Source organism: Hypanus sabinus, chromosome 12 (genome assembly GCF_030144855.1).
Source record: "Hypanus sabinus isolate sHypSab1 chromosome 12, sHypSab1.hap1, whole genome shotgun sequence".
Classification (NCBI taxonomy): Eukaryota; Metazoa; Chordata; class Chondrichthyes; order Myliobatiformes; family Dasyatidae; genus Hypanus; species Hypanus sabinus.
Genome location: NC_082717.1, coordinates 90,993,909 through 91,010,631, shown reverse-complemented (window position 1 = coordinate 91,010,631; position 16,723 = coordinate 90,993,909). Strand labels below are relative to the sequence as shown.

The 16,723-nt window shown below is 44.7% G+C and overlaps 1 protein-coding gene across 1 annotated transcript in view; it reads left to right on the top strand.

Moving 5' to 3' along the window:
• snx5 (sorting nexin 5) overlaps positions 1-16,723 on the top strand; it is a 72,901-nt gene that overhangs the window by 39,981 nt on the left and 16,197 nt on the right. Inside the window, exons 3-9 of the mRNA XM_059986436.1 lie at positions 229-339; positions 2,278-2,399; positions 5,694-5,817; positions 9,609-9,704; positions 10,888-10,993; positions 11,118-11,193; positions 12,321-12,360. Coding sequence (XP_059842419.1) covers positions 229-339; positions 2,278-2,399; positions 5,694-5,817; positions 9,609-9,704; positions 10,888-10,993; positions 11,118-11,193; positions 12,321-12,360 — 675 coding nt within the window. The remainder of the gene's footprint in view (positions 1-228; positions 340-2,277; positions 2,400-5,693; positions 5,818-9,608; positions 9,705-10,887; positions 10,994-11,117; positions 11,194-12,320; positions 12,361-16,723) is intronic.

Genomic DNA, 16,723 nt, shown 5'->3' with positions numbered 1-16,723 from the left:
ATTAAATATGGAATATTAATAACAATATCTGTCCAGAGCATGCCAGATTAACGGATTTCTGCAGAACTTTCTCTTCGCTGCTCTGATCTCCCATCCTGTGGTCAGAGGGAGACTTGCCCACCAAACCCAGTGAGTTGGGATTGAGCTGAGAGCCCAGGGTGTGTCAGACCTGGGGGGGTGGACGGTGTCACAGAGCAAAGTACTGATGCTCGTCTTCTCCTTGTACAGACCGCCTTGCCATCCTTCAAGAAAGCTGACTTCTCGGTGATCCGCCAGCACGAGGACTTTGTCTGGCTGCACGATGCCCTGGTTGAGAATGAGGAATACGCTGGGATTATTGTGAGTAGCTCCCGACGGCTTCTGTCCGTCACTCCATTTCCGCGACCGAATGTACATGAGGATCTGTGCATTTGGGAGTTGAGACACGATTCACTACAGCTGGTGAATAGGTGCCCAACGTTATAGGGGGGGGTTTAATTAGAACATAAGACCAGTACAGCACGCAAACAGCCCCATGGACCACGATGTTTTGTCATGCTAATTAGGCAGAGAACTGAACTAATCCCTTCTACCTTCGCAATATCCATATCCCTCCATTCACTGCATACTATACTCATGACTAACAGCCTCTTAAATGCCTCTGTTGTATTTGCCTCCACTGCCACTCTCGTAGTGCATTCTAGCCACATCCCTCATGCCACCCTTGTGTACTTCTACACAAAACTCTCTTTTCAACTTGCCCTCTGCTATTAGACATTTCAACCTGTGGTTTTATTTCAAGTCTCCACCACTCCAGAGAAAACAACCCAAGTTGTCCAACCTAATCCAGCCGAAATCCTCGTAAGCCTCTTCTTTTACTTGTCCTCTCTCCACGTTGCCACAGTGAGTCAGGAAATGAAATGTTCCTGGTGCCCGGAGCGTGAGGGAACCCCACTTTGTGTTTTAGCAGAGATATGGTGCCTTTGGACTGGGTATATATTGCAGATATAGAAATGATACCAGTTTGGGATTTAATTGTATCGTCTTCTGCAAACTCCACCACTGCTCTAGAGTTTAGTGGGTTGAGTGCTAATTCTTATTGAGGAGTTGAAAGTGAAGATTAAAAATAAAACGCAGGTGTTGGAAATCTAAAACAAAGACAGAAAGTTGAGGAAATACTCAACCAGTCAAGCACTTTCTGTGAGGTTGAATCCCCAGAACTTTGATCTGTGTTTCCAGTATGACATCTTTAACTCTTTTTCTCTCTTTACAGTTCTCTGCTCCTCCTTCCATAGATGCAGCCTGACTTGAGATTTTCCAGAAAGTTCAGTTTTGAGCTAAAATGGTACAAGGGTTTGATGCTAGTGAGAATGTGGGCATACGAAGAGTGACATTGGAACTATTTCTTCACTCACTGAAGGAAATCCAAGGTCCCCTCTGGAACAACTGGTGGCCAACTTCAGCTGTAAAGATTGGACGAGGCTTAAGTTGGGTGAGGGAACTGAAGGTGGGCAGAGCATCTGACCACCACTATCGAAGCCATGCTCTCTTCTTGCTGCTGCCATCAGGTAGGCAGTACAGGAGCCTGGGGTCCCACACCACCAGGTTATCACTCTTCAGCCATCAGGCTCCTGAACCTGGACCACAATCTATGGATTCACTTTCAAGGACTCCAGTACTCGTGTTCTCATTTTCCCGAAATAAGCCATCCAGTTTTGTTCATCAGTCTCTGTGCAGTTTTTCATTGATTCTATTGTGTTTCTCTGTTCTGAAGAATATTAATCTCAAGCAATTATACACTGGCATGCATGTACTTTAACTTTCTTTAAAGAAGAATATTGCCCTAGATTTGAGTGCCTTGGTGCACTTTGTTATGAATGTGTGCTTAATTTCCCCAACTCAAAGGGTAGGTCAGCAGGTTGTGATTGGATATTGGATGGTCTGGTCCACCTGGAGCAGATTTAGGACTTCCCTTCAATCCATTTTGAAATGGGCACATGCCTTCGGTTATCCTTGAGAAAGCAAGTTTTAGTCATTAGCTAAAGACATTGGTTTAAGTGGGGGTTCCCAACCTGACCCATCAACCTTGGCTAATGGTCAGGCGGGGACCCACCGGTTAAAGGAAATGGGGGTCTGGGGAAGGACATGTCCTCGGGTAAGTATGTGCAGAGCGAAGAGGATAATGTGAAGGGTGGTAGTTCTTGGGCCGATTGGGTATGAAACACAAAGATGGCCTGTGCTGAGACCACAGTTCTGTTGGAGTTGACTCCTGTCCTTTCTCTGCTGACACCATGGTAGATTCCTCCAGCACCTGCCAAGCCTGACTTCGACGTTGCGAGGGAAAAGATGCAGAAGCTGGGAGAAGGGGAAGGATCCATGACGAAGGAGGAGTTCAGTAAAATGAAGCAAGAGCTCGAGGCGTAAGCTGACCGGAGGTTGCATCCACTGGTTTCTTGTGGCTGAGAGGTTGAGGGGTTAGACTAATTCCTCGAGGAACTGGAGGAATCCTTGAGGAAACTGGAGGAAGGGTTGAAGGGTTGAGAAACTAATTCCTCGAGGGATTAGACTAATGGTTGGTGGGGGGTGCTGTGGAGGGGCTAGACTAATGCCCGGAGGAAGGGGTGTGGAGGGGTTAACTGATGCCTGGAGAGGGCTCTGGAGCAGTTAGACAAATGGCCAGAGGTGGGTGTATGGAGGGGTTGGACAAATGCCTGGTGGGGGGGCATGTGGAGGGGTTAGACTAATGCCTGGGGTGGGGGGTAGAAGAGTTTAGTCTAAACTCCAGAGGAAGTGTTGGGGTGGGATTAGACCAGTGGTTTCCAAACATTTTCGGATTACTGACCCCTTGGTCCCAGACCACATTACCTCTCTCCCTTTCTGGCCATTACATAATAACTATAAAGAGTTTTGATTTATGATACACAGTAAAGGAAAATAGGAACTGCAAACTCAAAGCAGTGAGTTTGCAAAAAAAATATTCAAATCTAATTTTAATTGTTTTAAATATTTCATTACAGTTAAAAAATCATCAATTTTTAGAGCATTAGTTATCCAACTATTCATTATTTCATTGCTTTTTCACCTTTCAATGAAATGGATGGGCTTGGTGAAGTGATATCAGCTTCTCCACATCTGGCTGAATGTCGTTCAGAAGGAATCTCAGATCCCCACGTTCAGTAATTTGCATGTTGTTTCATTGCAATGGAAACAAAGTTGGGCAATTGCACAGAAACCATGCTCCACTAATTATGATGTTGAAAAGGCAATTAAAAACATCTTGACCATTTTCTACAGTGAAGCGTAGCATTTAGAAATATCTTTCTGCGGCCAGAAGTCTTGATGTGATTTTTTTTTAACTTTAGCTTCAGCTCCTACAGTTTGTTCTTCCTGTTAATTCCTCATTACAGTGTTCAGGAATGGATTTATTACCCAATCTGGATCGAGAGAAGATCCTGAAATCTCCCTGACATGTCTTTTTGCAGCTCACCCAGGTGGGCACAGTGTACTTGAAGCTGATTATCTGGTATTTCTTTCTTCCCCAACTCAGAGGCTCGAAAATTTGAAAAGGTTGTGACAGCCGGTGTTGCATTTAAATGGGTTAACTTGGACAGAAATGTGGCGAGGACTGATTTGACTTTGATAAGATTCACATCATTTCCTTGCAATTGAAGATTGATTTCATTAAACTGATAATTCTATAAAAGAAACAATGTCATGCCTAACATTCTTGAGTTGATTACTGAATGAAGCATTGGAGGCTCCAAAGAATGTTATCAGTTTCAAAGAGTGGATAAAAGGATCTCAGGCCTTTTGCAAGCCATCTGACTGTTTGTGAAACAGCAAGCGTTCAAATTGTTCCTCAGTCTCAATACAATGCTGGTTGAGAATTGAGAGCATGGGACTTGATTTTCTTTGCCGCTGTGATAACAGTATCTTAAGATTTGTGCAGTCGATCACTTAGGTAGTTTTTGCGACACGATGTCTGAATGGAATGGAAAGTATGTTAGGTATGGCATTTTTTTAAAAGAAAGTATTAACCCCATGGTGGCGTTCTGTCATTGATGGTACTCCATCTGTTGCACAAGCGAGAAAAAATGTTGGTGAGTGGAATGGCCTTCTTTGAAAAATTGCTCAAAAACCCAAAATACTGACACTCACTTCATCTGTTTCTAGTCCCCTTGCAAATTACAACTTTTGAATCATGTTTTCATCTTCTCTGAAGCAAGCATGGCCAAGAAGCAAAGATTTGTTGCCTGGCAAAGTGGCTTATTCAACTACAGAGCAACTCTGTTGTCCTATGTTGCACAATGTGTTACCAAATTCTCAGACTTTTCATCTATTTGTCTTTGAACAGAGTTGTTGCTGAGTGCAATTGCTTTAATTGTTTGGTCTGAACCGTACTCAGAACCTCCCTTACTGCTGGCAGAATCAGTTCTTCAATTGGGTGGGACTTCCCGGATTTAGCAGTGATATGTTGTATGAAGCAGGCAAGCCACCATTGTTTTGTTGTGAAACACTGGCAAACACATTTTCAAGTGTTTTCTGTTTCTGAAAGTTTTCACAAAGTGACAGAAGATAAGCCAAGTTCTTGTTTGCTTTATCAGAGTGAATTCTCTTCAAATGTTCAAGGAGCCCGGATGGTTTTATTGCCTCTTTTGAAAGAACTTTTCTACACAACAGGCAAATTGGCTGCTTTTGGGTGCTTGGTGCTGGTATAGACCTGTACTGCAGATACCCCACACTATACTGCCTACACTTTTTCCATTTGATCTGTTTCTGCCATTTTTGTTATGGGTAAGCAACCAATAACAAATCACTTATTGTTGAAGTCCAACATCATGCGCTGTAATCAATAAAAGAGAAAAGTTCTGACGTCATCATAGCTCAGGTGAAACATGACTCTCTGCCTGAAGGTATATAAGGTGGGGCAGAGATATCTCAGTTGGGCTGTGGCCCGGAGAAATCCAGTCAAGACCATTTGAAAATGCAGATTCTGAACTATACTCCATTGATACCATACCCTAATTCATAGGGATTGTTACACTGTGTGATAAGAGTACTGGAATCGTACTAGCTACTACTGTACTGCAGTAGTGAGAAACAATAATGCACAGAAATAACATCATTTCTTCATTCCCCATTACTCATGATATGCTAAATACAGAACTGTCACCTTACTTTTCAACAACCTAGTGGACTTTGAGCAAAGTCCAAGAGATTAGTGGGTTAGCAAGAGATGAGGTGACTATGTGATCATTGTAATCACTGAGAATCAAGTGCTTATAATAAGTAATTCATTTAATAAATTACGCCTGTAATCCCCTCAACTGCCCCCTTGCTACTGAGTGCCCCCTCCTCCACCACCACCCTCCTTATCGCCTCTCAGAAACTCCCACCACCCCCAGGGGTTGATATCACCCACTTTGGGAACCACTGGGTTAGACTGTTGCCCAGAGGGAGTTGGCAGGGTGAGATTAATGCCCAGAGAAACGATCAAGATTGCATTGGCCGAATGAATTTATTGAACACTAGACTTCAGCAGTTTCTGAACGCGATGCCAGTCTGTTTTTAAAGTAGAGTGGTTTGGTGAATTTAATATTTTGTGTTATGAGTGTTTGCTTATTTCCCTGGCCTGCTGTCTGTTATGGTATTTATTGCTCCTGCAATCTGGTACGATGTCTCCTGAGATGTCTGTCTTTTGTCTCATTGATCAGAGAGTATCTGGCTGTCTTTAAGAAGACTGTCTCCAACCATGAGGTGTTCCTCCAGCGACTAGCAAGCCATCCTGTGCTGACCAACGACCATAATTTCCATGTTTTTCTGGAATACGATCAGGATGTAAGTAAGGAATTTTTCTTTCTTCAATTGTCCCGTGGCTGGAAGCTAATTGGGATCTGTCAGTCTGGTCTTCAGGAATTTAAACTGCAGAATAGAAGGACATCCTTTAAGACAGATGAGGAATTTCTTCAGCCAGAGGGTGGAACTCATTGCCACAGGCGGCGGTGGAGGTCCAGTCATAGTGTATATTTAAAGCAGAGGTTTAAAGGTTCTTGGTTAGTCAGGGTTATGGAGAGAAGGCAGGATAAAGAGGTTGAGCCATGATAGAATGATGGAGCAGACTTGATGGGCTGAATGGCCACATTCTGCTTGTATATCTTGTATGTCAGTGGATCACAGATGTGAGGTCTATAACTGCCTCATTTTGTCCTGGATCAGCATCGCAGGGAATGTGTATTAGAACTTGGAGGCTGTGTAATGATGCCACAGATTCCTGTAAAGCTGGTCCAGTTGTGGATAGGCAGACGAAGGAGGGATGAAGGGAGGGTTTATCATCTCCCAACTCCACCCACCCCCTCTGATGTTGAATGGTTCCCTGGGATAAGATCTGTCACTTACATTTGCCTATCAGTTATTTGATGTGGTACGTTGGTCAGGCCTTGACCAACAACGTTCAACAGTTATGAAGTGTTGTATAAATAGTTAGAAGTGCAGATATGCGTTCAAGTACTGGCATGTATTTACAGTATAAACAGCTTTATAAAAAGTGTTTTTAAATGTTTACAGTGCGGTGATGAGGGTAATGGTTCAAAGGGGGTGTTGGGGGCCTAACTAGAATGGCTGATCAGGAGTAAGAGTCTTCTAGGCAGGTGTGGGGTTTTGTTTTGTTTTAATAGTCCAGCTTTAAATGGCAGTTTAAGTTGGGTAATGTCCGCAATGGGTTTTCCTGCCAGCTTCTTTGTCCTAGAAGTTGTAATCAATGGTCACTTTATTAGGTACCTCCTGTGTCTAATAAAGTGGCCACTCTTGAGCGGTTACAAATCCTGCCATGTTGGGAGACTGCAGCCAATGACCCCCTTCTGCTGTCCTGACAGAATGTACTCTTCACCTCACTATCAACCCCTTTATGACCTGCACCCTATTGTCTGCTTGAAGTTCACTCCATCCGTACCTGTTGCATTCTGTAGTTGTCTCTTTACACTGCTCCAATGCACTGTGGAATGAATTGATTTGTAGGAACAGAATGCAAAACAAGCCCATCTCTACGTCTGTGACAATAACAAATCAATCCCAGTGCAGTCTGCCCATTGGTTCAGAATCAGGTTTACTATCACTGATCTGTCGTGGAATTTGTTGTTTTCTGGCAGCAGTGCAGTGCGATGCACAAAAAATATTATAAATTGCAAGAGGAAATGTATATTTAAGAATAAATTGTTTAAATAGACAGGAAGAATAGTGAGGTTGTATTCATGGGTTGGTTCATTGTCCATTCAGAAATCTGATAGGAAAGGGGAAGAAGCTGTTGAGTGTGTGTTCATGGTCTTCTGCTGCTGTAGCCCATCCGCTTCAAGGTTCGATGTGTTGTGCATTCAGAGATGCTCTTCTGCACAGCACGGTTGTAATGTGTGGTTATTTGGGCTACTGTTGCCTTCCCCTCAGCTTGAACAAGTCTGGCCGTTCTCTTTCATGAGCAAGATATTTTCATCCACAGAGCTGCCACTCATTGGATGTTTGTCTTTGCTTTTCACACCATGCTCTGTAACCTCTAGAGACTGAAGTGTGTGGAAGTGTATGGAGATCAGCAGCTCCTGAGATACTCAAACCACCCCATCTGGCACCAACAATCATTCCACAGATCACATTTCTTCCCCATTCTGATATTCGGTCTGAACAGCTGAACCTCTTCATCATGACTTCATACATTGAGTTGCTACCACATGATTGGCTGATTAGATGCTACATTAACGAGCAGCTGTCTAATAAGGTAGCCACCAAGTGTAGATCATGATAGGGTTCCAAAGCTGTACAATTGAAGGAACGTTAAGTACTTCGATTTAGAGTTGGCTGGAGGAGGGGAAGTGGGTGTGGAGGAAATTATTCTACAGTAGGGTCACCTGGGAGCTAGTTTCCATAACTTGAGGTGCAAGGCCTCAGTTCTAACTTTCCTGGTGACTGCTACTTTTCTAGACCTGGTGCTGATGGGCTGTGAGCGACTGCTGAAAAATTAATGCAGTGGATGTAAAGGCAAAACTTGAGAAGTGACACGAATGTCACAAGGCAGTTTTTCGTTAAATCAGTAACTTATAGAGTTCTTCATTCTATTCTGGTCATCAGATTGAGGAACAACGCCAAGGGCTCAGGGAAAACAGCAAATAAATTCAGAGCGATGGGAAAGGGGTTGTAGGGAAGCTGAGTTGGGGGTTATTGAGGCAGAGAAGGTTAAGAAGGGATTTGATGATGGGAGTAACTGAAGAGAAACTACCAGGTGATCCTTGCAGTAATTGGCAAAAGCGATGGGATGTGGGAGCAACCTTCAGCTCAGTGGCTTGTTGCAATTCTGATGGCTACAGTCGCTTTGGGTTCTTAATGGAAAAAAGGAGAGCAAATGTGGGGTAAATAGGCAGCTTTCTAGACTAGTACAGGCACGATGGGACCAATGTCCTCTTGCATGCAAGAGCAGGTACACCCCTGTTGCTCTTTGCTGTGGCAAATCATAGAATAAATTGTGGATAGGAGAGAGTTCGGCTTGAGGAAAATCCAGGTAGAGGTAAAGGTTTAGTTTCATTTGTCACATGTATGTTGAAATGTGAAGTTTGCATCAATGGCCATCACAGTTCGAGGATGTGCTGGGCAAGTGTGGCATGTTTCCAACACCAACTTAGCATCTGAACAACTTACTAGCCAGTACGATCTTAGGTTGCAGACACCCAACATACAGAACTGTGTAAAAGCCTTAGACACACGTATAGCTAGGGTGCCTGAGACTTTTGCACAGTACTGTATTTGTTAATGTGGAGTGGAGAACAAGTTTATAAATCTGGGGGGAGCAAAGGGTGTTGGGAACAGTGAGGGAGGAGTGTCACAGGAGGGGTGAGAGACTGATGACAGAGGTCCCGGGGACAGTGGGGGGAGGGGGTAAAGTTGGTGCAGGTGCAGACACACCCAGCCCTGAGACATCAGACAAGGTCATTTGATTCCAAACAATTGATTTACTGATCTTTGCATAATATCTCTCTGGCGCTTCCCACTCCCTCCCCTCTCCCTTCCCCTTCTCCTTTTCCCAACCATGACCACTTTGCCCCCTTCCACAATAGAGACCCTATCACAATCAAGTTTATCATCACTCACATATGTCATGAAATTAGTTTTTTTTTGTGGTGGCAGTACAGTGCGAAACATAAAATTACTACAGTGCTGTGCAAAAGCCTCAGGCACCCTAGCTATATATCCATCGAGACTTCTGCACTGTACTATAGGCATGAAAGCCAACAGTATCAGGTTCAACAGTCCTTGCACTCGTGCGCTCATTCCTACAGATGTCAAAACTGCTCACACTCCCGCTCTACACTTACTAACTCTTCTTTCTTGTACTTTGAGTGATTTGATGTCATTCGTCACATTACGGTGAAGGTATTGTTACCATATCGAGTGAATTTTTGTGCACACTCCAATTTATGAGGTGGGGAGGGGAACAACATGTGGTCATCTGTAAGAATGGAATGGAACCAAATAGTGGCACCTTCACCTGTTTCCCCATAAAGTGCTTGGTGCTCCCTTTGGGAAAGAGAAGTACCCTCTTTTTAAAAAAAAAAGACTCGCCAATTAATCTGCCTCTCCTCTTTCCTCTTCAGCTGAGTGTCCGCAGGAAAAATACTAAGGAGATGTTTGGTGGCTTTTTAAAGAGCATGATGAAGACTGCTGATGAAGTCCTTGTCTCTGGGGCCAAGGTAACTGGACACTGTCAAAGTTCTGCAGATGTTGGAAATAAAAGTAATGCACGCGCACCTCCACACCGCCACCTGGAGGAACTCAGCAGGTCAGGCAGCATCCACGGTCAACATCTTGGGTCGAGACCCTTCATTGGGGCTGGAAACGAAGGGGGAAGAAGCCAGAATAGAAGGGTGCGGTTGGAGGGGAAGGAATACAAAATAGCAGGCGATAGGTGAGGGGGATGAAGTGAGAAGCTGGATTGTGATAGGTGGTGAGGGAGGAGGAATCTTAACAGGAGAGAAGAACAGACTGTGGGAGAAGGAGAGGCACCAGAGAGAGGTTGAGCAGATGAAGAGACAGGGGTAAGAGGAAGCCAGGATGGGGAAAGGAAAAAGAGAAGGGGAGGGAGGAGAAATTACTGGAAGTTAAGAGAAATTGATATTCATGCTGTAAGGTCGGAGGCCACCCAGATGGAATATGAGGTGTTGTTCCTGCAACCTGAGAGTGGCCTCGTCGTGGACACTTCTGTTTTACAGAAGAAACATTTGTGAATTTGGGATTTAGGCAATATTTGAAGTGGTGGAAAGCAGGAATTTGTAAATGGAGAGAATGTTGGGGGCAACGTGTCGGGTGACGTCTGGAGAGAAAGGCAGGGCCAATGTGTTAGGTCGAAGAACTGGAGAGGTTAGAAACCTAGCAAGCCTGAAGCTGCCAAAGCTGAAGGACGGAGAGAATGAAGCAAGCATCTGTGAGATGCGTTGACCGAGAGAAGGTTGTTCATTGTTCACTTAGGCCCCAGCTGAGCACCATCTTGGCTCCATTCACAAACAATTCCATTGTAGTAAAATGTGACTGAAGTGTACTATCGTGAGGTAGTGATTAAAGTTGGGTCAAACACTGACCAGTCAAAGGGAAGCAGCTGTTCTTGAACATGGTGGTGTGGGACTTGAGGCTTCTGTACCTCTTGCCTGGTGGTAGCTGCAAGAATAAAGAGTGTGCCAGGATATGGTTTTAGGTGAATGTTACGTCTATATTAAACTAACTTGGATAAGTACATGAGGGAAGAAGGGATTTAAAACAAAGATTTAAAGAGATAAGCTGAAAGATTGCTTGTGTGGGGCAGAGAGGTTGGAATAGTGACCTTTCATAGCATTTAAAGTTGTGCGCTAAGTAACTTTTTATAATTCTGATCTTGTGCAGGATATCGATGAATTTTTTGAACATGAGAAGATATTCCTTGTAGAATATGGAACCAAAATTAAAGACTCTGCACTAAAAGCAGAAAAAATGACAAAAACTCACAAAAGTAAGTTCAGATTGGCCAGCTGCAATTAATGGTATTTGACCAATAGTAGTAAATAAATAGTTATATTAAATACAGTATAAGTACTTATTTTTGAGTTGATGGAAGCTGTATCTGTTTCTCTCAGATGTCTCTGATGACTACATCCACTTATCTGCCTCCTTCAACGAGCTTAGTGTGGAAGGAAAGTCTCCCTTGACCAAGTGAGTACTTCCATGTGCACACACACTGGTTGTGCTTTTTCCTTTTGGGACTAAAATATCAAAGCAAGGATGTAATGTTGAGGCTTTATCAGATATGGTGAGCAGTTTATCTAAGAAAGGATGAGCTGGCACTGGAGAGGGTCCAGAAGAGGTTCATGAGAATGATGCCAGGAATGAAAGGGTTAACACGATGAACATTGGACGGCTCTGGGCCTGTAGTCGGTGGAATCTAGTAGAATGAGGAGGGATCTCATTGAAACTTACTGAATATTGAAAGGCCAAGATGGAGTGTGTGTGGAGATCTTTCCTATAGTGGAGGGTACAGCCTCCGAATTCAAGGAGATCCCTTTCGAGCAGAGATGAGGAGAAATTTCTTTAGCCAGAAGGTGGTGAATCTGCAGAATTCATTACCTCAGATGGCTGTGGAGGCCTTGTCATTGAATATATTTCAAACAGAAGGTGATAGGTTCTTCATTATTAAGGGCGTCAAAGGTTATGGGGAGAAGGCAGGAGAATGGGGTTGAGAGGGATAATAAATCACCCATGATGGAATGGTGAAGTAGACTTAATGGGCCAAATGGCCTAATTCTGCTACTGTGCTTTATGGTCTTGTGGGATTCCCAACAGAGTCAACATAGCATGCCAAATCTCACTCATCCTAATCGTACGTCTTTGGAACGTGGGAGAAAGCCAGAGCACCAGGAGGAAACCCACGCGGTCACAGGGAGAACGTACAAACCCTTAGTGCCCGTCCTGTGGCATGGTAAGCTGCAGGAGCCTGTATGACAACAGATTTGCCCCGAGGCTCCCAAGTTAGAATGGCTTGTGGGGACACACGGCCAGACGGGGAGGTGTATTGTGCAGAGATGCTGCTGTCTGCAGTCACCCCCGGGTGGTGACGTGGGCAGTCCCGTCAGATGCTTCGACAGGTTACTTTGGTGCGTTTTGTACAAGGGGTGCATCGAAGCTGTGAGGTGCCAGGATGCAGGCCAGCTCTACCTCGCCTTAGTTTCTGTGTTTGTGTTCTCTCTGAGATTCCCAGACAACTCTGGCTGCTCCTGAAGAGAAATCAAGCAGGGAGCCTGAAGCCATTGTTTAATTCAAAGCCTTTCTTTTTAATTTTCCAGTCACTACGTAAAACTTGCTGAGCTGTTCGAAAAGCTTAGGGTAAGTCTGGATTCTTTAAGTACTAAGTGAGAAAAGGGCAGATAGAAATTGTTTCATTGCTGCCGTTAAAACATTGAAACGTACCCTGAAATGCATCATTTGTGTCAAATCAAGGATTGTACTGGGCTCCCCACAAGTGTTCCATGCTGCTGGCAAAGCGTAGCCACAACTTACTAATGGTAAACGTACCTCTTTGGAATGTGGGAGGGAAGCAGAGCACTGAGAGGAAACGCATGCATCGCAAGGGAGAACGTACAAACCCTGGTCTTACAGCCGGCACTGTATTAATGTTACACTAACTGCTACACTATTGCGCCGTCCCCAGTGTAAAGATCGGAGCACCCCAGTGTATTAGTGTTGTCCTGGATCATGGGAACAGGAGCCATGTGTCTCTGGGTCCTTCCCACAGTTCAGAGTACTCATGGCGAATGTATGCCAGCTGCAACTGTTCTGAATACAGATCTACCTACTGATCATTACTCTCTTGAATCAATTCAGAGTAAAGCTATTAACAAAGTACATATATGCCACCATATACTACTTCGAGATTTGTTTTCTTGCAGGAATTTACAGGAAAGTAAAGAAATAGTTTTATGGAAAAACTATAAATGGCAAATACTGACAAATATCCAATGTGCAAAAAAGGATGAACCATTTCAGTAAGAAATTTAAAAAATAGTACTAAGAACATGAGTTGAGTCCTTGACAGTGAGTCTGTAGGTTGTGGAATCAGTTCAGTGTTGGGGTGAGTGAAGCTATCCACACTGGTTCAGGACCCTGATGGTTGAAGGGTAGCAACTGTTCCTGAACCTGTGCCTCCTCCCCAATGGCAGAAATGAGAAGAGATCATGGCCTTGGATGATTGGTGTCCTTGATGATAGGTGGTGCTTTCTTGTGGTAGCGTTCCGTGAAAATGTACTCAACGATGGGGAGGGTTTTGCCAGCAATGGACTGGGCCGTATCCACCATATAGACACTTCATTGCTGGGCAACGGCGTTTCCATACCGGGCTGTGATGCATCCAGTTAGGATACTCTGTGATTGTCAGAGTATTGGGTGATGTGCCAAATCTGTGCAAATTCTAAGAAAGCGCTGTTGTGCTGACGCTTGCGTGCTGTAATTCTGCTTGCCAATAACTTGTGTATCACTTTGCACCCAGAATAGGTATCGCAGTCCCCAGTTAGAGACTGCTGACTCTGCTATGATCTTCCTTTATCAATGGAGCAACTCCTTCCAACAGGACCACTTAACATTAATTTGAAATACATTGGCTCAAGTTTACCAAGTTGAGGCAAAAATTAGACTTGTATTTAACTTGTATTTGCATATCTGAAGCTTTGGGGAATGTGCAGTCAGTACGGGGAGGGGAGGCAATCCTTTGCTTCAGCAGCTTTAGATTCTGTTTTTCCACAGGTCAATTTAGTGGGATAGTTTTCCAATGGTTTAAGGGTGACTATTAACCTGGTTAGCTTACATCTATGTTGGGTAGCCACGGTAACAGGGTATGCAGTAACGGGTAGTTCTGATCTTTATCTGAAATTGGGAGGAGAAAAATGAATCTGCAGCAACTTTATGCTGCTGTAAGTTTACAAAAACAAAAATGGCAGGAGGCATTTTAAGTTTCAGTGAAACCATAGCAACTAACTTTATTGTCAACCAAATGTAGCACATAATGTTTGTAGAAACCTTCACGTCCGACACTAGCTCTTAAAGTGAACCCCAGCTCAATGTTGGTGGTTGTGAATTACATAAGTTTCCACCAGTTACATTACCCTGCACAATCTCCCCTGGAATTACGAGTCAGTAGCTTGATCGGCTGCCATGCCAGCATGGCCAGCCCCTATGTGTAGTCCTCAATGGCTGGCTGTGAAAGATAATATTTTTCCCTTAGATATGTTGTATATTAGTTGTGAATTTTGATATGTATGTCAGGTGTTGTTGCTGCCATGCAGACCAAGGCTGTGATATTTTGGCCATCACATGTACGAGGAGTTTGTGGTCAATGAACGCTGTGAAATGGCGACCCTCTCGAAAAAATGAAAATGGATAGAGATAGAGCAGCTCGCGGTCAAAAGTGCTGTACTTCCTTTCGTGGGGACAGAACTGCCGGCGGAAGACAGCGAGTGGCTGCCTCACGCCTCCGACCAACTGTTCACACACAATACTCACAGCACGGTCTGAGGCTCCAGTAGTGATGGCTGTAAGTGCATTAGGGAGCAGATGCACCATAGAGTTGCATTGGATAGAATTTGTTTAGTGTCCTCAGATGCTCTAGTCATGTCCACTGACCAGTCAAACACTTAATTAGGGGAATTGCCTTTAAGCATACTATAAGGGTGCAGAGGAGATTTACAAGGACGTTGCCTGGATTGGGGAGCATGCCTTATGAGAATAGGTTGAGTGAACTCGGCCTTTTCTCCTTGGAGCGACGGAGGATGAGAGGTGACCTGACAGAGATGTACAAGATGATGAGAGGCATTGATCGTGTGGATAGTCAGAGGCTTTTTCCCAGGGCTGGTATGGCTATCACGAGAGGACACAGGTTTAAGTTGCTTGGAAGTAGGTATAGAGGAGATGTCAGGGGTAAGTTTTTTTAACGTAGAGTGGTGAGTGTGTGGAATGGGCTGCCAGTGGTGGAGGCGGATACAATAGGGTCTTTTAAGAGACTCCTGGATAGGTACATGGAGCTTGGAAAAATAGAGGGCTATGGGTAAGCCTAGGTAGTTCTAAGGTAGGGACATGTTCGGCACAGGTTTGTGGGATGCACTGGCAACAGGTATGTCATCCAGGTAAACAAAGCAAAATCCAAGTCTTTTAATGCAGAGTCCATCAGCCGTCGGAAGGTCTGTGCTGCATTTTTCAGCCCAAACTGCATGTTCAGAAACTTAGAGGCCAAAAGATGGAAGAAAAACAAGAAGAGGAAGAAACTGCTGGTAACGATGGAATCTCTTGTTTCATTTCTGTTTTGGGAATGTCCCCTCTGAGCACACTAAGTCAACTTCAGAAAAAAAAAACAACTTTCTGGCTAAACGTGCTGAAAAGTCTTGGATGTGTGGGACAGGATAACATTTGGGGATGGTGACCTCGTTAAGGCATCTGCAGTCACCACATGGGAGGTGACCATCTTCAAGCTTAGGACCATGTGGGGGGTGGGGGAGGGGGTAAAGCCCAAGGACTACTTGACCTGCGTACAACGCCGAGCCGTTATATGTTGGCAAACTCTGCCTTCGTGGTTGCCAGCTTTCCTGGGTCCAGTCTGTGCACACAAGCCTGGACTGGTGGGCCAATTGTGGCTCCACCCCATGTTTTGTGACTAGTGGAGAATGTGGGCTTGGTGATATTTGGCAATACCCAGCAGTCGAGTAAACTTCCTTACAGTGATGTGTGCGCTTGACAGTCGTTGTGGGGAGCTTACTGGGGGAGCAGGATAACGGCCCAGAGTCCTTGTCGTCCCCAAGCTGGCAGTTGTTAAGATCAACTAGTCCTTGGGCACACAGGAAATCTGCACCAAGCAAAGGTTTAGCCACTTTAGCCAAGCTGAAATCTCATGTGTAACGTTGTCCTCTGACACACTCTAAGCCAGGATCCTGCTACAGTCTGCAGCCACCATAGAAGTTTATTACTCTTTGCCTTGTGATTAGTACACGACATTGGCAGCTGGAGCCCACCATGTTCACAGATCTCTGATGTGCTCCACTGTCGAAGCTGCAAGATGGTCAGCACTTCTGGTGTTGGTACCAGGGGGGGCGTGGTAAAAACACAGACCCGGTGTTGTCTGTTCCACAGCCATGGTGTGTGTGTGTGTGTTAGCAACCCTGCTGACCTGGCAAGGAAATATACACCTCTGCCAGACTGAGGGGGGGACTCAGCCATTTTAGCAAGCTCCCTTTAGTCCTTCATGGGTCCATTAACGAGGGCTATGCGAACGGGATCAGGCATTTGCTGCATGAAGAGTTCTTTAAAAATAAAACAAGGATGGCAGTTTCCCGGGAGAGACAACGTGTGGTCCATTAGCTCCAGCATCCCCAAGGCTAGATGAGGAGAGCAACTGTTTGGTGACTCAGACTTCAATGGTCCGAAAGTCTAATGGGTGGGCCTTCAGCAGGCGATAGTTGTCACGTTCAGGTGGGTGTTCAAGCAGACTCACCACTCGTTGCTGTGGAACTACTGAGCGATGCTATTATGTAGTAAGGTCTGGTGTCATCCACGGAGATTTCTTGCAGCGTGCACTGGGTTCCAGCTTGCACAAGCCAAGCGACAGCATTTTGATCCCAAAACTCCAGCGGTTTCAACTTCTGCATTGGCTGACATGTTGAATAACTCTGAAATTGTCCTAGAGCACTGGGGTCAGCCATGCAGGTTT